The 22,788-nt window shown below is 37.3% G+C and overlaps 1 protein-coding gene across 1 annotated transcript; it reads left to right on the forward strand.

Annotated features, from left to right (window-relative positions):
• Nucleotides 1–155: 155 nt before the first annotated feature.
• On the forward strand, nt 156–19,413 carry LOC101474018 (uncharacterized). The gene is made up of 17 exons (XM_076878355.1): nt 156–871; nt 1,757–1,840; nt 2,707–2,790; nt 3,664–3,747; nt 4,452–4,535; nt 5,242–5,325; nt 6,192–6,275; nt 7,150–7,233; nt 10,499–10,551; nt 10,800–11,504; nt 11,846–12,445; nt 12,580–13,308; nt 13,526–15,320; nt 16,906–17,082; nt 17,639–17,815; nt 18,076–18,122; nt 18,332–19,413. The coding sequence occupies exons 1-17, from the start codon at nt 834–836 to the stop codon at nt 18,853–18,855; spliced, it is 5,433 nt and encodes a 1,810-aa protein (XP_076734470.1). The 5' UTR covers nt 156–833; the 3' UTR covers nt 18,856–19,413.
• Nucleotides 19,414–22,788: the final 3,375 nt, after the last annotated feature.

The following is a 22,788-nucleotide window of genomic DNA, read 5'->3' on the forward strand; positions in this document are numbered from 1 at the left end:
ACAACTTTTTTTTTTTTTTTTTTTTTTTTTTGTAATGGTAAACAACTTGATGTGCAAAAAAGACGGAAGAAAACGGAAAACTAATGCTAACGGAGAAAAGGGAGAGAAGAATATAGTTAAATTGTACAAAAACGAATGGTTCTAGCTACAGTCGACAGGGGAACAAGCTCTTACTGTAGCATCCAGTTCTGGCCTTCTCAGTTCGACTGGATGCTACAATATCTGAAATGTAAATAGCAGTTGGCACAGAAAATAGAAGAATATAAGACTAAGAGAATGGTACTAGGCTAGAGGCTCTGAGGTTGTACCTGGACACAGGAGTCAGTGCTGGTGTTGATATCTATTCAACAGCTACGGATGAAAAATACAAATGTCAGTGGTCCTCAGTTCACTTAGAACACGACATTGTAGACAAATCTTAATGATAATAGTCTTTATTTTGTGGCAGTTGGAATGTCAAGGTCACTACAGTTGTTTCTGTTATAAATTAACCAGGAAGTATTGTAATGGACTTTGATCAGTTTCTTAATTCGTCTAAGTCACATGCACTGAAGACATTCTGGTTTTTCTTTTTGTCATAAGACCATTTTTTAAGTCAGGTTAAAACCAGACTTAATTCAGCGCTTGAAGTTTGTTTAGAAAGAAGACTGTTCCAAAGGGATACTATGGATCAAGACCGCTTTCAAGCCAAGTGTGATTGAAAGAGTGGCAGCTTTTGTGTTCATATAAACATGTGCATGGATTTGGAAATAATTAAATTTAAAGTAGCACCACAATTAGATAAAAACGAATGCAGGACCACCTGAAAGCAGAAAACTGTGTTTTAAACAAACATGTCTGAGGAACAACATATGTCCACATCAACTGCCAAGTGAGTTACAATTTTTGATCTCACTGTTATTATGCAAACTAAACAATTAAATATTTTGCTAAATATTAATGTACTTGATGTTTTAAACTTGAATGTGAAGACTAATGTGCAGATGCTGATGCAGTGTGTATTTTTATGTCACTCTGTTGCTGTAATTTTATTTTCTCTGTTGTAACAGATCTGCTAATCATAGGTTTGAAACTGGTAAAGCTCTGAAAATTGAGTTTTAAATTTTTCAGCAAGTTATGATTTTTCTTGTGAAACAAACATTAGCTTTGTAAAACATGTGTTATTTGAGACTCAAAGATCATGTCCAAGGGAAACCTGAGAAGGTTCCTGGTTTGAACTTTCTGGTTTCCTGGGTTTTCCTTTCGAATTTCTATGTTTTATTGTGGCTTTGTGGGTTTTCTCTAGGTACTCCTGTTTTTTTCCCACATTCCAATGGCAAGCTTCTTAGGTTAGATTGTGATTCAGAATTGGCCATGCCTATGTATGTGAATGTATGGTTGTCTTTCTGCCATATCCGCCAACAGACCACTCTGACTCAGCTTCTTCTTCTATGAGCTGCCTCAGCTCTTCTATCGTTAACCCAATAGCATTTGCACATTAAAAAGGTTTGCAGTGAGCTAAAGCTTTCCTTAAAGCCTAATATGGAGCGTTGGTGTTACGTCACATTTCCATCTCCTCACACACAATTTACAAAATCTATCACTGAACTCAGGTGAAACTGAGGCCTGGTCATAACATCAAACTTAACATCAAATCGTTACTGCTGGGCATCTTGTTCTGTTGATAATTGAAATTGGTGTTTGAATGGGTAAACAGAAGTTACAGATGCACTTTTAAGCTTTGTCTAATTAAGACATTTTCTGATCCTTATTGAAGTCCACATGAGCACCAAAGACCTGTTTCCATGAGAAGTGACATGTCCAAAGGGGAACCCCCAGACTTCAGTGATAATAAACCAAGGTAAGATACTCTGGAATTAAATTTCTATTAAACAAGTAAGAAAATGTTATTATAAACTCCTCTGTCATTAGTAAATCTGATTAAAAAAAAAAAACTAAGTACAGCATCGCAGTAATCTTAGTCAACAATATATTGCTGGTCATTCATAGCTTTGTACGTAAATAACTGAAATGCAGCACTGAAGCAGAGACTTCATCACCAGTATGTGGTTGTCAGTTAAATGATGAAGTTGTTTAGAACAGTTTTTTATTTTTGGTAAGTCATATAATGTTATCATCAGCACAAAGCAGGTGTAGCTTAAATGTGGTGTGTGGATCTTTGCTGCTAAACCATGTGTCTGTGGAAGCACAGATACAGCAGACTCTCTGTGTAGTCAGCAGGAGTTACCCAACTTGCTCTCCAGTGAAAAGACAGTGGAGAACATGAAACAAGGTTTCAGAGCTATTGCTAAAGCTTTCCTTAAAGCCTAATATGGAGCGTTGGTGTATATCACATTTCCATCTCCTCACTAACAATTTACAGAATCTGTAAGTGACCTCAGATGATGCTGAGGTCTGCTCATAACATCCAATTATGTTGGTTATTGAGAAGATTGAAAACATTGAGGGTAGACTTGACACTACATCAGTTATCAGTCAGGTCTTGAAATGAATAGTGATGGGACAGAGACAGCTGGTTAGCACGCTGTGTTCAGTATCTTTTTCAGCAAAACACTTAAATATATTTCTGCCGCTTAACATCAAATAGTTACTGCTGGGCATCCTGTTCTGTTGATAATTGAAATTGCTTTTTGAATGGGTAAACAGAAGTTACAGATGCACTTTTAAGCTTTGTCTAAGTAAGACATTTTCTGATCCTTATTGAAGTCCACTTGAGCACCAAAGACCTGTTTCCATGAGAAGTGACATGTCCAAAGGGGAACCCCCAGACTTCAGTGATAATAAACCAAGGTAAGATACTCTGGAATTAAATTTCTATTAAACAAGTAAGGAAACATTATAAATCCCTCTGTCATTAGTAAATCTGATAAAAACTTTAAGTACAACATTCCAGTAATCTTAGTCAACAATATATTGGTCTTCATTCATGTTTTTAGAATATTTTGAATTGTAACTTTCTGATAAGCATTCATCACTTTCAGCACAAAAGAAGTCGAGCTTCACGGGACATCTAACACTATCAATGTTAAAGTGACATTAATAGTTGTAATATGAACTGTGCAATCTGTTCCACTCATGCAAAAGTGACAATGAGCAGTATTTGGCAGAGCAAAGTTTTTGCAGCATTTGCTGTAAATACATAAAAACCTGAAATACAACATTAATGCAGAGACTTTATCACCAGTATATGGTTGTCAGTTAGTTATTTTTGGTAAGTCATATAACGTTATCATCAGCACAAAGCAGGTGTAGCTTAAATGTGGTGTGTGGATCTTTGCTGCTAAGCCATGTGTCTGTGGAAGCACAGATACAGCAGACTCTCTGTGTAGTCAGCAGGAGTTACCCAACTTGCTCTTCAGTGAAAAGACAGTGGAGAACATGAAACAAGGTTTCAGAGCTATTGCTAAAGCTTTCTTTAAAGCCTAATATGGAGCGTTGGTGTTACGTCACATTTCCATCTCCTCACACACAATTTACAAAATCTATCACTGGACTCAGGTGAAACTGAGGCCTGGTCATAACATCAAACTTAACATCAAATAGTTACTGCTGGGCATCCTGTTCTGTTGATAATTGAAATTGGTGTTTGAATGGGTAAACAGAAGTTACAGATGCACTTTTAAGCTTTGTCTAATTAAGACATTTTCTGATCCTTTATTGAAGTCCACATGAGCACCAAAAACCTGTTTCCATGAGAAGTGACATGTCCAAAGGGGAACCCCCAGACTTCAGTGATAATAAACCAAGGTAAGATACTCTGGAATTAAATTTCTATTAAACAAGTAAGAAAATGTTATTATAAACTCCTCTGTCATTAGTAAATCTGATTAAAAAAAAAAAACTAAGTACAGCATCGCAGTAATCTTAGTCAACAATATATTGCTGGTCATTCATAGCTTTGTACGTAAATAACTGAAATGCAGCACTGAAGCAGAGACTTCATCACCAGTATGTGGTTGTCAGTTAAATGATGAAGTTGTTTAGAACAGTTTTTTATTTTTGGTAAGTCATATAATGTTATCAGCACAAAGCAGGTGTAGCTTAAATGTGGTGTGTGGATCTTTGCTGCTAAGCCATGTGTCTGTGGAAGCACAGATACAGCAGACTCTCTGTGTAGTCAGCAGGAGTTACCCAACTTGCTCTTCAGTGAAAAGACAGTGGAGAACATGAAACAAGGTTTCAGAGCTATTGCTAAAGCTTTCTTTAAAGCCTAATATGGAGCGTTGGTGTTACGTCACATTTCCATCTCCTCACACACAATTTACAAAATCTATCACTGGACTCAGGTGAAACTGAGGCCTGGTCATAACATCAAACTTAACATCAAATAGTTACTGCTGGGCATCCTGTTCTGTTGATAATTGAAATTGGTGTTTGAATGGGTAAACAGAAGTTACAGATGCACTTTTAAGCTTTGTCTAATTAAGACATTTTCTGATCCTTTATTGAAGTCCACATGAGCACCAAAAACCTGTTTCCATGAGAAGTGACATGTCCAAAGGGGAACCCCCAGACTTCAGTGATAATAAACCAAGGTAAGATACTCTGGAATTAAATTTCTATTAAACAAGTAAGAAAATGTTATTATAAACTCCTCTGTCATTAGTAAATCTGATTAAAAAAAAAAAACTAAGTACAGCATCGCAGTAATCTTAGTCAACAATATATTGCTGGTCATTCATAGCTTTGTACGTAAATAACTGAAATGCAGCACTGAAGCAGAGACTTCATCACCAGTATGTGGTTGTCAGTTAAATGATGAAGTTGTTTAGAACAGTTTTTTATTTTTGGTAAGTCATATAATGTTATCATCAGCACAAAGCAGGTGTAGCTTAAATGTGGTGTGTGGATCTTTGCTGCTAAGCCATGTGTCTGTGGAAGCACAGATACAGCAGACTCTCTGTGTAGTCAGCAGGAGTTACCCAACTTGCTCTTCAGTGAAAAGACAGTGGAGAACATGAAACAAGGTTTCAGAGCTATTGCTAAAGCTTTCTTTAAAGCCTAATATGGAGCGTTGGTGTTACGTCACATTTCCATCTCCTCACACACAATTTACAAAATCTATCACTGGACTCAGGTGAAACTGAGGCCTGGTCATAACATCAAACTTAACATCAAATAGTTACTGCTGGGCATCCTGTTCTGTTGATAATTGAAATTGGTGTTTGAATGGGTAAACAGAAGTTACAGATGCACTTTTAAGCTTTGTCTAATTAAGACATTTTCTGATCCTTATTGAAGTCCACATGAGCACCAAAAACCTGTTTCCACGAGAAGTGACATGTCCAAAGGGGAACCCCCAGACTTCAGTGATAATAAACCAAGGTAAGATACTCTGGAATTAAATTTCTATTAAAAAAGTAAGAAAATGTTATTATAAACTCCTCTGTCATTAGTAAATCTGATTTAAAAAAAAAAACTAAGTACAGCATCGCAGTAATCTCAGTCAACAATATATTGCTGGTCATTCATAGCTTTGTACGTAAATAACTGAAATGCAGCACTGAAGCAGAGACTTCATCACCAGTATGTGGTTGTCAGTTAAATGATGAAGTTGTTTAGAACAGTTTTTTATTTTTGGTAAGTCATATAATGTTATCATCAGCACAAAGCAGGTGTAGCTTAAATGTGGTGTGTGGATCTTTGCTGCTAAACCATGTGTCTGTGGAAGCACAGATACAGCAGACTCTCTGTGTAGTCAGCAGGAGTTACCCAACTTGCTCTCCAGTGAAAAGACAGTGGAGAACATGAAACAAGGTTTCAGAGCTATTGCTAAAGCTTTCCTTAAAGCCTAATATGGAGCGTTGGTGTATATCACATTTCCATCTCCTCACTAACAATTTACAGAATCTGTAAGTGACCTCAGATGATGCTGAGGTCTGCTCATAACATCCAATTATGTTGGTTATTGAGAAGATTGAAAACATTGAGGGTAGACTTGACACTACATCAGTTATCAGTCAGGTCTTGAAATGAATAGTGATGGGACAGAGACAGCTGGTTAGCACGCTGTGTTCAGTATCTTTTTCAGCAAAACACTTAAATATATTTCTGCCGCTTAACATCAAATAGTTACTGCTGGGCATCCTGTTCTGTTGATAATTGAAATTGCTTTTTGAATGGGTAAACAGAAGTTACAGATGCACTTTTAAGCTTTGTCTAAGTAAGACATTTTTTGATCCTTATTGAAGTCCACATGAGCACCAAAGACCTGTTTCCATGAGAAGTGACATGTCCAAAGGGGAACCCCCAGACTTCAGTGATAATAAACCAAGGTAAGATACTCTGGAATTAAATTTCTATTAAACAAGTAAGGAAACATTATAAATCCCTCTGTCATTAGTAAATCTGATAAAAAACTTTAAGTACAACATTCCAGTAATCTTAGTCAACAATATATTGGTCTTCATTCATGTTTTTAGAATATTTTGAATTGTAACTTTCTGATAAGCATTCATCACTTTCAGCACAAAAGAAGTCGAGCTTCATGGGACATCTAACACTATCAATGTTAAAGTGACATTAATAGTTGTAATATGAACTGTGCAATCTGTTCCACTCATGCAAAAGTGACAATGAGCAGTATTTGGCAGAGCAAAGTTCTTGCAGCATTTGCTGTAAATACATAAAAACCTGAAATACAACATTAATGCAGAGACTTTATCACCAGTATATGGTTGTCAGTTAGTTATTTTTGGTAAGTCATATAACGTTATCATCAGCACAAAGCAGGTGTAGCTTAAATGTGGTGTGTGGATCTTTGCTGCTAAACCATGTGTCTGTGGAAGCACAGACACAGCAGACTCTCTGTGTAGTCAGCAGGAGTTACCCAACTTGCTCTCCAGTGAAAAGACAGTGGAGAACATGAAACAAGGTTTCAGAGCTATTGCTAAAGCTTTCTTTAAAGCCTAATATGGAGCGTTGGTGTTACGTCACATTTCCATCTCCTCACACACAATTTACAAAATCTATCACTGGACTCAGGTGAAACTGAGGCCTGGTCATAACATCAAACTTAACATCAAATAGTTACTGCTGGGCATCCTGTTCTGTTGATAATTGAAATTGGTGTTTGAATGGGTAAACAGAAGTTACAGATGCACTTTTAAGCTTTGTCTAATTAAGACATTTTCTGATCCTTTATTGAAGTCCACATGAGCACCAAAAACCTGTTTCCATGAGAAGTGACATGTCCAAAGGGGAACCCCCAGACTTCAGTGATAATAAACCAAGGTAAGATACTCTGGAATTAAATTTCTATTAAACAAGTAAGAAAATGTTATTATAAATCCCTCTGTCATTAGTAAATCTGATAAAAACTTTAAGTACATCACTGCAGTAATCTTAGTCAACAATATATTTTTAGAATATCCTGGATTTTAACTTTCTGATAAGCATGTACCATTGTCAGCAAAAAAGAAGTCGACCTGAGTAGGGCAATAAAGATACAATACAAGTGCTCTAATGGGGTTATACGGTACTACAAGGTCATTAAGATAAGATGGGGCCTGATTATTTAAGACCTTGTATGTAAGGAGCAGGATTTCGTATTCAATTCTGGATTCCTGGATTTAACAGGGAGCCAATGAAGGGAAGCCAATACAGGAGAAATATGCTCTCTCTAGTCCCTGTCAGTACTCTTGCTGCAGCATTTTGGATTAATTGAAGACTTTTCAGGGACATCCTGATAATAATGAATTACAGTAGTCCAGCCTGGAAGTAATAAATGCATGAACTAGTTTTTCAGCGTCACTCTAAGACAGGATATTTCTAACTTTAGAGATGTTGTGCAAATGGAAGAAGGCAGTCCTACACATTTGTTTAATATGTGCATTGAAGGACATATCTTGGTCAAAACTCACTCCAAGGTTCATCACAGTGTTACTGAAGGCCAAGGTAATGCCATTCATAGTAAGAATCTGGTTAGATACCATATTTCTAAAATTTTCAGGGCAGAGTACAATAACTTCAGTTTTATCTGAATTAAGGAGCAGAAAGTTAGTGGCCATCCAGGTCTTTATGTCTTAAGACATTTCTGCAGTTTAACTAATTGGTGTGTGTTATCTGGCTTCATAAATAGATAGAGCTGGGTGTCATCAGCATAGCAGTGAAAGTGTATACTATGTCTTTTGATGATACTGCCTAAGTGCCATGTATAATGTAAACAGAATTGGTCCTAGCACTGAACCCTGCGGAACTCCGTAATCAACCTCAGTGTATGAAGAAGACTCTCCATTTACATGAACAAATTGGAGTCTACTAGATAGATATGATATAAAACCACTGCGTCACAGTACCTGTAATACCTACAGCAAGCATAAAAAAAACACATAAATATCAGCAATCACTTTTTTGGACAGCACCAGCCCACTTTAACCCTTGAGTATAGCAGTAGAAATTATATATATGTTTTTACCTCATCTCTTTGTATTCAATAAGCGTTGATTGATAAAGCAATAGGGTTGTCTTTTATGTGTTATTGTTCCCTCCATTTAGCCTCAAATCAGTGTGAAGGCGTACTGTTAAGTAAATGAATAACGTGTTAAATCTAAAATAACAAGCCTGTTTTGAAAAGGAGCTTGGTAATAAAAACAAATATTTATGTAAAGATGTTGGGACTAAAACTAAAAAGTTTCAAATAAAGTACAGATACCTGAAAATTCTTCACTATACTCCATTGTGGACGCAGACAGCTGAAACTGAAGTCATTCCTATTATGGAACTTTAACATGGGATGCGGCATTGACTGCGCATTGACTTCCTGTTGGGTTGAGCAAAGCCCAGCTCAGGCATGGGGGCTTGGTGTTCTGGGGGTGCTTCGCCTCCGTGCTGGGGCTCTGGCTGGGCCTTGGGGGCTTGGGTCCTGGATGGTGTGCTGCCGAGGTTGTGGGCGGGTGAGTGCACGGGGCCTCAGCCCTGGCGTGGGGGGCCTCTGGTGCATTGGCCAAACTGGGGGCCTCTTCAAGTGGCAGGGAGGTTGTTACATCCTTGCAGGACTTCTCTGCTCTTCAGGAGTTCACTTTGCAGGTGAGGGAGAGACATAGGAGAGGTGGAGAATGAACTCAACCTGGGTGTATATTGTATTGTGTAGTCTGGGAGACGATTGGATGATGGGGTGGGTACAGTTTACTCTGCGGTGGGGTCAGACGGGCCGATCCAGGTTCTGTAGGGCTTGGCGGTGCTGCTGCCGTGGGCCCGGGTCCGGATGGGCCTGAGCCCCCTGGCCTTGGTTGATTCCAGTGAGTGGGGTGCCTACTGGGGTCAGCGGGGGAGCTGGCCCATAGCCCCTCCCTTCCTTCCCTCCCCATCCCCAACTGCCTCCCTCTTCCCGCTCCACCACACCCACCCACCCATTCAATTTTAAAATAAAATAAAATAAAATAATAACAACAAACGTCAATCAAATGGACCAATACGGCAAGGTCGTGATGATCCACCTGGTAAAATAAATTCATTGGGCATCTTTCTTGGCCTTCAGACAGTAATTCTGATGGCTAAATATAATTGATATTCATTTAAATGGTAGTAATGATCATTGGTGACACGAAAACATGTATGTTCTATATTAGTTAGATAGGACTTGTTTTTAAATTATAAAATTTTTTTTTCATCATAATGAGAGGGCATTTGGTTTGATTAATTAATGACTTATTTTTTACTTAATTTTGAGGTTTCCTTTAACTGAAAATCTTTGATGTTAGTTTGAGGATCTAAAGGGAACCAAATTCAGAGAATATTTAGATATTTAAGATATTTAAGTGTGATGTTGAAAGTCCAACAGCTGATGAGTAATGTTCTAATATTTGTTATTTAGTGGTAATTTTTAATACTTTTATAGGTTATTCAAAGGATCGTCATGAGGGTTTGATCATTAGCAGGTGATTATGCACAGTTAGGAATGACAGAGGATAGTGGACAGGCAGGATCTGTATCTAGACCCTCTTAGACAGGTGCCTCTTGGATCACACCTTCTTTAAAAAATGGCCAGTAATAATTATATGTCTAATGGCTTGATTTAATAGTGGATTGTTTTATTTTATTTTATTTTTTAGAAAATCCAATTTCCCACCACAGTCATGAAATAACAGTCATTATTAGTTTTTTATTTCTTAATAAAATCTGTTTTCAGGTCAGCTCCATGCATTCTTAGTACATGCAGTAGTATGTGATATTAAAAATTCAATCAGAACAGAGGATACTGGACAGAAACCTACAAAAAGCTTCAGAGGTACCTAGAAGGTTCGATATTTATAAATGTTTGACATTGAAGTTTACCATAAAGCTGATCAGGAATACAATGTTTAATACTATTAAACCTTCTGAATCTAAGTGTTGAGTAAAAGCAGGGAAAGGCATGGGTGAGCCTACTGTTATAACTGTAAAAGAATAAAGGGAAATGGAGACAATATGATAAATTGCCAAAGTGAAATGTCAGTTCATTTATTTTGCTGTGCTGACAAACAAAATATTAATTAGAAATGTCTTCTCTGCCTTGAAGCTCAACTAGATCAACTGACAACAGCAATGCTTCTGTGAAGAGTGATCTCAGTGGTGAGGATGACTCTTACAACATCATTAACACAGAAATCCTTCTTAAGTCAGCGCTGTCAACAGAAGAATATTTTAGAACACAGGATATTTGTACTTTATTCAACATACTACTGCTATTTTCTTTCCTCTGAGAAGGAATCACACTAAGAAAGAATGAAATGTCATTGTATTTATTTACAAAACTCATATTTGTACATATTAGTACAACAATTCATGGTACATCTTTTTATATTTTTCTGTTTTTTCAGAGACCTCAAAGCAATGGACAAAGCTGGTGACAGATCTGCGCAAAAGTCTTAGAGAAAACAAACTGATTGAAGACACCAATCATCCTAACCAGAAAAACACAGAACACATCATAAGAGAAGACAGCACTGCAGAGAATAATGAACAGACTGGGGTGAAAGTGAAGACAATATCTGATATATTTAAAGACAAGAATGGGAAGAAACCCAGAACTGTGCTGACTGTTGGAGAGGCTGATATCGGAAAATCCTTCCATGTACAGAAATATATAAAAGAGTGGGCGGAAAATACAAACCCTTCAATTTCAACTTGGCTTAAAACATCTTTAATTGGTAAAGGAAAAGGAAATGAACTAGGAATATTTCCACTCAAAGTCTCTGAACTTAGTAAGATGAAAGATAAAATTAGCTTGGTGGGTCTTCTCAACCATTGCTTGAAGGAAACCAAAGACCTGGTCATCACTGAATTTTCACACTTCCCATTTTGTTTTATCTTGGATGGACTTGACCAATTTCAGCTCCCGCTCGACTTTGACAACAACACCACCTTGTCTGATATCAGTGAACCAGCCTCAGTGGACGTGCTGTTGACCAACCTCATCAAAGGGAACCTGCTTCCTTCAGCTCTAGTGTGGCTAACGTCCCGACCTTCAGCTGCTAATCGGCTGAATGTTGAGAAATGTGTTGACAGGGTGACAGAGATACGAAGTAAGATTATTGTTACGGAGACTGTACCTTAAAATTAAATGCAACCAAGGGTCTTTATAGTATAATATCCAAAAGTCTTGATTTGCCCCCAATTTCTTTATATATCATCATACATTTCTAGAAAAATGAGAAATAGCTGCACCAATTTATTAAAACATGTACAAACTGCATATTTCTACTTAATCTCCCACTCAGTGAAGGAGTCACAATAAAGAAGAATAGCATGTCTTTGTATTTATTTATAACAGTCATATTACTACTATCATTGCTGTTAATTGAAATGTTGCAGTTGCTGAATATTACATTGTTCAGATTAATTCTTGGCTCTCTTTCATCTACAGTGAAAAATGCAGGAGAAATTCTGAAGTCTGCAATTTGCAAAAAGTATAAAAGCCAGAGAGAGGAAGAGATTGACACAGAACTCTGTGCACAAAAGGAAGAAAAAGAAGAACTAGTGCAACCCGACTACAAAGATATGTTTAATGTGCGAACAGTGCTAACAACAGGAATGGCTGGTGTTGGAAAAACATTTCAAACAAAGATGTTCATGATTAAGTGGGCAAAAAAGAAGACCCACAAAAACATAGACATTATAGTTTCATTCCAGTTCAGTGAGCTGAATAAAAGAAGAGACCAAGTTCAGAGTATGGAAGAACTGCTGAATGATTACTTCAGTGATATTAAACTACGAGGACATCTCTCCTATGACAAGTTTAAATTACTTTTTATTCTTGATGGCCTGGAAAAATGTACACTTCCTCTGGATTTTAAAAACAACAAGAGACTGACTGACATGAAGGCACAGGCCACGATGGATGAGCTGCTAACAAACCTAATCAAAGGGACTCTGCTTCCTTCTGCTCATCTCTGGATCATCTCTCGACCCTCAGGAGTTGATAAGATTCCTACTTGTTATATACAAAAAGTTACAAAATGTCAAGGTACTGAACAAAATGAAGCTTTAAAAGACAACACACTGGTTTCCTTATTTAAACAGACTTAAAAATACTTTTAATAATTAACGTTGTGCGTGGTACATTTATCTTTAAATTATTACATTTTTTTGTCCATTTAGAGACCTCAAAGCGATGGACGAAGCTGGTGAAAAAACTGTGCATAAGACTTCGTACAGAAAACACGGTGAATGAAGACACTAATCATCCTAACCAGAAAACCACAGAACACATCGTGAGAGAAGACAGCACTGCAGAGGGCACTGATGAACAGAAAAGTAACCCGACTGTGGTGAAAGTGGATGCAACATCTGACATCTTTAAAGACAAGAATGAGAAGAAAATCAGGACAGTGCTGACTGTTGGAGAGGCTGATATCGGAAAATCGTTTCATGTACAGAAATTTATAAAAGAGTGGGCCAAAAATACAAATCCTTCATTCCTCACTAGGATTGCAGATATAGCAAAATCTTTAATTGGTAAAGCAAAAGGGAAAGAACTAGGAATATTTCCACTCAATGACCTTAACCAGATTAAAGATATGAACTTTAGCATAGTGGGTCTTCTTAACCATTTCTTCAGTGAAACCAAAGAATTTGTAATTACTAATTTTTCACAATTCCCAGTTTTAATTATCTTGGATGGACTTGACAAATCTCAGCTTCCACTTGACTTTGACAACAACAACATCTTGTCTGATATCAGTGAGCCAGCCTCAGTGGATGTGCTGTTGACCAACCTCATCAAAGGGACCCTGCTTCCTTCAGCTCTAGTGTGGATAACGTCCCGACCTTCAGCTGCTATTCGGCCGAATGTTGATAAATGTGTTGACAGAGTGACAGAAATACGAGGTAAGATTGCAACTGCAATTAGATATCATTCAGCATCTTTGTAGTACTTATGCTACTATACTAGACCAAAAAAAAGAGTCAAAATACAAAAAAAAGCTTTCAGAAAAGACAAATTTAGTAAGTTTTTATATAATAAATAACTTTTTAATTGCTGAAAACCAGACAAATGTATACAGTGTATACTTGTGTAATTTCTATTTCTAATGTTTTCTTTCAGAGAAGCCTGATATTACAAGCCAACGCAAACTCAAGTCTCAACTGAAGGAGCAGTTTACTCGTGTGTCTGAGGGCATCGACAGGCAAAAAACCTCTGCTGTCCTGAATGAGATCTACACAGAGCTCTACATCATAGAGAGGCAGAGTGAAGAAGTCAATGAGCAGCAAGAGACCAGACAGGTTCAAAATGCAAAGTTCAAACCAGTTAAACAAGAAACAGCAATTAAATATAATGAGATCTTCACATCTGTAGGAAATAAACATATTAAAACTGTGATGACAATTGGAGTGGCAGGCATAGGAAAAACTATCGCATCAATGAAGTACATGCTGGACTGGGCTGATGGTAACCCGGTTCAAAACATTTATTTCATGTTTCCACTTCCTTTCCGAGAGCTTAATTTGAGAACAGAGGAACAACTCAGTTTTGAAAACCTTCTTCATCAGTTCTTTCCAGCTATGAAGAACTCAGAAATAACCGACTATGACAAGTACAACATTTTGGTTGTTCTGGATGGCTTTGATGAATGTCGCCTTGATCTTGACTTCAGTGAAAGTAATAAATGCATCAATGTGAGAGAGCAAACATCAGTGAATATTCTGCTGACCAACCTCATCCAAGGAAATCTGCTTCCTAAAGCTCAAATCTGGATCACCTCCCGTCCTGCAGCGTCGAACCGTATTCCTGCTGATAAAGTTGACCGGGTCACAGAGGTGCGAGGATTCAATGATGAGCAAAAAGAAGAGTACTTCAGGAAGAGGTTTAATGTGGATCTGGCTGAAAAAATCCTCACCCATGTGAAGAAATCAAGGAGCCTTTATATTATGTGTCACATACCAGTTTTCTGTTGGATCACTGCAAAGGTCCTGGAGGAATATGTGACCACAAACCAAGATGATGAAATGCCCAAGACTCTAACTGACATGTACACATACTTTCTTTTGATTGAGTGCAGACAGGCTAACAGAAAGTATAATGAAGATAAGACAAGTGAAAGCTGTGAGATAGATAAATGCTGGAATGAAAGAAACAAGGAAACCATTATATCTTTGGGCAAACTAGCTTTTGAGGAGCTTGTTAAAAGAAATTTTCTCTTTGATGAAGAAAACCTGACAGAGTGTGGTACTGACATCACAAAAGCTGCTGTTTTTTCTGGGATATTGACTCAGATCGAGAGAGAAGGTCCTTCACTGTACCCACAGAAACTGTTTTGCTTTGTCCATTTGAGCATTCAGGAGTTCATGGCAGCTTTCTATGTGTTTTACGTCTTTAATAACAAAAGTGAAAATCTGCTTACCCCACCTCCTTCAGTGGTTTCAGATTTGCCTGCATCTGACTTCTACAAGAAGGCAGTGGACAAGGCTTTGGATAGTAAACATGGAGACTGGGATCTGTTTCTCCGCTTTCTGCTCGGCCTCTCACTGGAGACCAATCAGAAACATCTGAAAGAGCTGCTGATAGACAACAAAAAAAATAACAAAAAGACCAACAAGGAGACAGCTGAGTACATCAAAAAGAAGATCAATGAAGACATCAGTGATGCAGATAAAAACCTCAACCTTTTTTACTGTTTGAATGAGCTTAATGATCACTCTCTTGTTAAAGACATCAAAGAGCAACTGCGATCAGGAAAACAGAATTTTGAAGATTACTCTGCTGGTCAGTGGTCTGCTCTGACGTTTGTGCTGTTGACGTCAGACAAGAAACTTGATGTGTTTGATCTGAAAAAGTATCGGAAATCAGAGAAAGTTCTTCTGGGAATGTTGCCAGTGGTCAAAGTCTCAAAAATTACCTTGTAAGTACTTTTGAATAATTACTTTTGTAATTCAGTGTACACAAAGTTTAACTATCTAAACGGGTTTCACAGAGAAGGAGAACTCCAGTGAGTTTAGTGGGAGATTCAGTCAATTCAGTGTCATTTATCAAGTTTGAATTTCAAACTTTCTGCTTTAACCTCCTATGACCTGGCGTCCACATATGTGGACATCACATTTTGGGTTGTCTAGACCAAAATACCTAAATTTACTCTACAAGGGCCTGATATCCACTTACAATGACATTATACTGCCACTGTTCTATCAAAATCTAAAACGAATGTCCTCATATGTTGATCTCATTTTTCTCAGAAACAAAAATTAGGTAAAAATAAAAATCTGGTAATTCTTTGTTTTTACATTCATCAGGTCCCACTCAGCCCAAATAGCAAAGAAAAATTAAAAATGCATGCCATGAAAGAGTTCGGGTCTTAGGAGGTTAATTCAGAGGGTTTAAGAACAACTTGACATTCACTATTCAGTAGTTACAGATAACTTTGTGGAAAGTCACCTATTTTCAGTAATTGGATAATTGACTGATAAGCAGTTTCATTTTCAGGTGAGTCATGTTCCCTTGTTACTTCATAACAGTGGAAATGTGTCACTGGCATTTATTGATGATGTGGGCAGGGATAGCTCAGTAGGTAGAGTGGTCGCCGAAGGTCGGGGGTTCGAATCCACTGAAGGGCTACCCTGAGGTACCCCTGAGCAAGGTACCATCCCTACACACTGCTCCCTGGTGCGCCTGCTTACTGGGTGCCCACTGCTTCACTGAGTGAATGGGTCAAATGCAGAGAGAGTAATTTCCCCACGGGGATCAATAAAGTATACATTATTATTATTATTATTATTATTATTATTATTATTATTATTATTATTATTATTATTATTATTATTATGTTATTGCTGATGTAAGTCACAGGATGAATTCGGAAGTTTGCAGCCAAACACTGGAAAACTGATCACACGGTGTTCCAGAGTGCTGACATGCTAGATTTTCTTTAAGGCAAAGAAATGGGATATTCTTGAGTGTCAACTTATCTAAACCTGGTTTTTCATTAAATATTAAACTGAATACAGAAAGGCTCACAGACAAACAGCAACTGAAGGTGGCTGCAGTAAAGGCCTGACAGAGCATCAAGGAAATGCAGCATCTGGTGACATCCATGGGCTCTACACTTAAAGCTATGACTAACAAATGGTTTCAATCCAAATATTACAAATAATTCTTTATTTAGAGGATTATTTATTTGGATTGAAAATTATGTTCTTTTGTGATATTAATTCAAAGCCTCTGAAAATGGCGAACTATGTTTAAAAGTGTCTGTAATTTCTAAAGTAAATGCAAAAGTTTTGTTGATCTCCTTGAATCTAAGTGGAAACCCTCATGGTCTTAATTGTTCTATTTAAATTCCAATGTGTTGGTGCACAGAGGTAGAGCTATAAAAATTATGTTCTGTCCAACAACTAATTTATATAACTGTATACACTGGTATTTTAGTTACTTGAACATACTAGTGCAATGTAACAGTGCATAGCACTTTGCTGTATGTCTCATTTTCACAGGCTGACGTGGTGTGAGCTCTCTGAAAAAGCCTGCAGTGGTCTGACATCCTCAGTCCTAAGCTCTGCATTCTCAAACCTTTTGGAGTTGGACTTTAGCCATAATGATTTGCTTGATGTGGGTGTGCAGCATCTTGCAGATGGCCTGATGAGTTCACACTGCAAACTGGAGATTCTGAAGTAAGTGTGCATAAATCAGACTGCCAAAGAGGTTTTTGTTGTCTTTTCCTGTTAGAAAATTAAAAGGTTTCCACATGGTACAAAGTATAACAGACTGTTAGGTTGCTGAGACGCTAGACTGTTTTTAGCCACATATGAATTTTATTAGAGACAAATATTTTTTTACACTTTAGTCAAAGTGTGCAGAAAAGCTGTACCTTATATGATTGCTTTCCATTACCATTATATCCTAAGCCCAGACTAAAGGGGATGAAGGGGGGTTTCTGAATATCTAAACCAATTAAATGGTCTACCTGGCCTCATACTTTATATAAATAGGACATGAAATTTCTGTGAAAATTTTGTCACGTTTACTAAAGCAGGGAAAACATTCACAGCATTCAAATGTCTTATGTAAATATATTCACTGCAGCAACTTGATGTTAAAGAGAAGGTGATCATCTTATTAAAGACATTAATGTGTCATGTGTTTATTGAATCGTTTTTTGAGTGTTTCAAACCTTTATGAAAAAGTCAGAGAGACCATCAAAATAATTTATCTCTGTGTGTTCTGCAGATTGTCTGGTTGTCAGGTAACAGAGACAGGCTGCTCTTTCTTGGCCTCATCTCTCAGATCGAATGCAGCCTCCCTCCTGAAACATCTGGATCTGAGTTATAATCACCCAGGAGACCTTGGGACCAGAGAACTCACTGATATAAAGGAAGATCCAGATATGAAGCTGAAGACACTGCTGTAAGTTATAAATATAATTGTCTATATAGTATATATAAATTAAAAGGCATTTATTTCTAACAATATAGAAGGATCTTTTTCTGAGCCTACGTCAACTTTAAAGCAAAATTATAATAGAACCTGAAGTAAAAAGTCAATGTTTCATTTATAACATAAATTAAATTTGAAGTCATATTTTTTCCACTCTGTTTGGAAAATTATTGCTGCACTACTTCCTCCCCCTACACCTAATACTATATATAAAATAAAATCTTTTACAGTTTGGACCATGGTGGAGAGCATCGGTTAAAGCCGGGGATAAAGAAGTGTAAGTTGGTCTCTGATCTTCAGCGTTTTGTCATGTAGTCATCAAGTTAAAGCTCCAGTTGCTCATTTTTGAAATCATAATCACCAATTATAATTTGCTATACCTGCTAATGTTGTTTTGATTTGTTGCTTTGCTTGTATCTTTTGTATGTATTTATATTTTTTGGTCATGCCAAAGATATCAAATTCTTGCGTTGTCTTTCTCAGATGATGGTGTAGAACTGAAGTTTGACGAAACTACGGCAAGCAAAAGGCTTATCCTAGAAAGAGACAGAAAAGTAAGAACTGTAAAGAAGGTAGAGGAGAAACCTGCACGACCTGAAAATGAGGACAGGTTCAAGAGGTCTCAGGTGTTTTGCGTCGAGGGACTGAAAGGTCTCTGCTACTGGGAAGTGGAATGGAGTGGGACGGTCTGCATTGCTGCAGCATACAAAAGAGTGGGTAGAAATTGGGATAGTAGTGGTGGCCTTGGATCCAATGAGATGTCCTGGGCTCTGTACTGCTCTAGAACTAAATGCACTGCCTTGCATGGGAAGACATCAACACAGCTGGAATTACCTTCTAGTCAAAAAATAGCAGTGCTCTTGGATTGGGAAGGTGGAATTCTGAGTTATTACAGTGTTTCATCAGAAAAGCTGAGCCTCATACACACCTTCCATGCAAAATTCACAGAGCCGCTCTTCCCAGCGTTCTGGTTTAAAACAGGCTCTGTGACCTTATGTGAGATAAACTAAATCACTGTGGTTGAAACAGGTTTGATAAACTGATCACCACAGATGTTCTTCGTATTTCATTCAATTAACATTTCAGTTCCTTAACATGTAAAATTACTTTGCTGTTTTTCTCTTTTAGATGTGACTTGTTTATAAATGATAATAAAGAAAAAAGAACAATGTAAAAAGAAAACTAAGCTTTTGTAATATCATAAAGTTACATTTGCACAACATCCAGAGGTCCTTAAAACGCACTAACCCGTGGCAGTTGTAGATCTGCTATGATACAGGCAGCTCTGTTTGTCAAGATAAGGGACAGTCGCTGATTTCACTCATTTCTTTCTAAAACTTGTTTGTGTTTCCTTGTTTAATCACTTATATTTTTCTAAGTGTAAGATATCCTGATATCCTGATAACGATGATGAATATTACGAGTTTCAAGTATGTTTTTTTTTTTTACTTCAGTTCTGCCTTGTTCTTGTTTTCATTACTTTAATTTTATATTTTATAAATGACAATAAAGCAGAACATGTACAAGAAAGAATACATAACTGTATCCCTGTCAAATAAAACTAACATTTCCTCTTGAACATTGACATTTTTTGGTTTTTTTGTTTTCACTTTCTAATGAAAAGATAGCTAACGTTTAAATTAACAGTGAGGTAAAATGGATGGATCGTTTTATTGTCAGTATCATCAGCAGTGAAGACTGATGGTCATATATAACTGTACATACAGAAACCTGACTTTTTGATATACATAGATATAAAAAAAATAAATCCACTGATTAAGGTCAGACCGTGCTTGAGAAATTGATAAAAAAATAATTTTGTTTTACCAAGTTTGAAAGAGAGAGAGAGAAAAAGATAAGGAAAGCGAAAGGCTTCACTAGTAAAAATTTATGGAGAGTTGATCCCAAAGTCAAATAAATGTATGCCAAAAATATCAAAATGTCACACCTCACAGACTTTGATTTGTTAAGGACAAATTACTCACATTTGACTTTGGCTCACATCACAGGATTAGGTTTTTATCAGGTGTGTTTCTTAACTGATGCATCTGGAAACTTGAACACAAAAACACTTCTGAATGTCACCCGATGAGTGTTGTGGTTGGACTGTATCTACTGCCTTAGTCTTTATCTTCCTAATTATGTGTCAGTTGATCGCTTGTCCAGGTGGTATGTTCCTACATCCACGTCTGTCTTTGTCTCTGTCCAAATTTATTTTTTCATTCACGCTTTCTAACATAATTTCAGTCGAGCGGCTGTCAGACACAATTTATTTCTCTTCTCTTCCATCTGGATCCTGATCAAACTTTACTGTGTTACACTGTGAAGAAGCCTGGTTGACTATAGGAATAATTAGGGGAGTAATGGCAGCTGCAGTTTTCAGTCTTGGTATCCAGGTCTCAAACACATGCACAATCATAGACATTTACAGTACAATAATGTGATGTTAAAACAGCCTATTTTCCCTGACACATACAGTTATATTCATGGCAGTTGAGTCTGTTGGGAGTGATTATTTCCATCGGTGTCCACCAGACTGTAAGAAGAGAAGAGAAAAACTGAAATAAAGACCTTTTGCATTTACAGTAAGGTAAGCTTAGCAGCTTCCACGTTCAAAATTGTCTAAACCTTCTTAATGTTAAATTTGACTACTTTATTTCATTCTTTTCTCCCTAATCTTTGCTTAAAGTTACAGAGCATAACCAGTGATTTATTTCCTTTTTAGTTTGTGACCAGTTTGAGCCTTTCTGGTTAATCAAAGAGTAAAGAAACAATATTTCAAATATTCTAAAAATCACTGTTAAAGCTAAACATCCTTACAGTGGGGACAGTTTGCATACTACTCAAGACACAGCTTGTTTACTTAAAATTGGCGTAGGCCATTGTGCATTTTAACATTATATTATTGTATGCATCCATCTTTTTTTTGTTTTACCAAAATTCGCATCCAAGCTGGCATGTTTGGGCATTTTAATGTAGGAGGCAATGAATTACACACATAATATAGGAGTGGATGGTGGCTAGAATGAAAGCAGTTACAAAGGAAGGGATGGAAGTAGAAGAGAAAGGAAGCATCTGGGACAATGTGGCAACGAGCGAACCGAAGGCCCTTTTGCACCACAATCCAATTCATTGTTTCCATAAACTTATTTTTTGACTGAGTCTGTGAAGAGCCTTAAAGAAAATCACAATAAAAAATTTAGTTCCAGTTCTCACGTCACGGGCGTTATAAAAGCAACAGACCTGTTTGATTTGCTTAGGATCTCTCCTGTTTCTGCTTCTTTCACTCCATACTATTGATCTGCTGCAGCTAATTGACAACACATTTAGGGCCCCTCACGCTCTTTCTGTCTCACTCTGCATCAGTCTCTTAAGATTTGTTTTGATTAGAGAGCTGCCTGAGCACGCTTTGAGTTGAATGAATGAATGGTTTGTGTGGGTTTACAACAGACTTTGTGAGAAATGTGTGGACGTCTCTGCTTTTGAACTGGAAAATGTACATTCCTTTTGCAATGATCAAAAAACCTTTTAAAACCCCACAGGCCCTGTTAAATGATTATGTTGACCTTTTTAATAGTGTATGCGCATCTACTGACTAATAAAACATTTAATTAATTTTGGCTGATTTCCAGAAGTAAAGGTTTTTAAACTCATCAGGCAATGGATAATCTAGTCATGGCAGCAATAATGAGTTGTGTTGTTGAGGATACATGGAACTTTTGCTTTGGTAAAACTGTTGTTTTTGCTGCTTCTAACCTTTGTTAGCTGCTGTTAGCTGGATGTTGGTAGCTGCTGTTATTGAAACATTCTTTGAAGTGTTTGGACTGTGATGATTAGTGAATAAACTCATATGGTGTGAGACTGTAATTAAACTATATCAGAGAGAAAGAGAGATTTGTAGGATACTCAAGCCTAACATTAGCTAACATGTTAGCTTAAAACAGCTGTTGTTGTTTAGCTGTCAGCTGTCTGGAGACAGGAGGGTTGCATTTCTAATCCAGTGCATTCCAACCACTGTGCTGCGGCACATATAGGTGTGCCGTGAGAAATGATCAGTTGTCCCGCGGAAGATTATCTGGTTCCACCTGGTACTCTAAGCGATCAGCGTGAGTAACAGGCAGAAAATTACATTCTCTTTCACTAGAGGGCAGTACTACCTGCTCTAATTAAATTGGTTGCAAACTACCAGTAAAACAGAAGAAATTACATAATAGTCATGCTGTGAGTGAGACAATGCAGCACGTAATAACAATAGATAAATATTTGAAAGGAAAAAGTAGTCAATCTGACCTGGGTCCTGACCTTTTTATCATGAGGCTGATGGTGCAGATACAAACTGAAATACCCCCCCAAGAAGCCTTCTCTGTCTAGCCACATGCATAAAACACAATTAGTCAGAAAAGGGATATCTTTCCCAGGACACTGTATTTAAATATGATGGGGAATATAGTGGCTTCCAAAAACTGAACCTATGTATTTTTAGTGGATTAATTTGTTAATTCAAAATTTGTTTGAAGATCTGAAACTTCTATGTGACAAAAATGTAAGAAAAGAAGTCAGGAAGAGGAAAAGGACTTTTTCACAGTACTCTCTGTGTTTCTGCAGACTGCAGCAGCCCACCTCTGCCCTCCACAGATGAGCCACAACCACACCCTGGTCTATGGAGTTTATGAGAGGCATCTGCCACTTCCAGTTCCTCATTTATCAATGAGCAGGTTTACTGTTGTGAAGGGAAACTTTTAACCCAGACCACTATATTATCCTAAATTTAACCAATTCGACTGTGATAACTAAAATGAATCAAGAAATATCCACTGCATAAAAATACCAGGAAGTGAAAGTAAAAAGCAAGTTAATAAAAGCAAACTAGAAGTGAAAAGGACCAAAGTGCAGAACACAATCCTTGTCTTACTTTGTTGGGATCCTACGGCAATTTTGTGGAA

This window comes from Maylandia zebra, linkage group LG20 (genome assembly GCF_041146795.1).
Source record: "Maylandia zebra isolate NMK-2024a linkage group LG20, Mzebra_GT3a, whole genome shotgun sequence".
In the NCBI taxonomy this organism is placed as follows: Eukaryota; Metazoa; Chordata; class Actinopteri; order Cichliformes; family Cichlidae; genus Maylandia; species Maylandia zebra.

Coding starts and splice junctions, on each gene's coding strand:
- LOC101474018 (XM_076878355.1), top strand. CDS start 834: ATGTCTGAGGAACAACATATGTCCACATCAACTGCCAA. Junction 7,234..10,498: donor TTCAGTGATAATAAACCAAG/GTAAGATACTCT, acceptor TCTGCCTTGAAG/CTCAACTAGATCAACTGACA. Junction 17,083..17,638: donor TGCAAACTGGAGATTCTGAA/GTAAGTGTGCAT, acceptor TGTGTTCTGCAG/ATTGTCTGGTTGTCAGGTAA.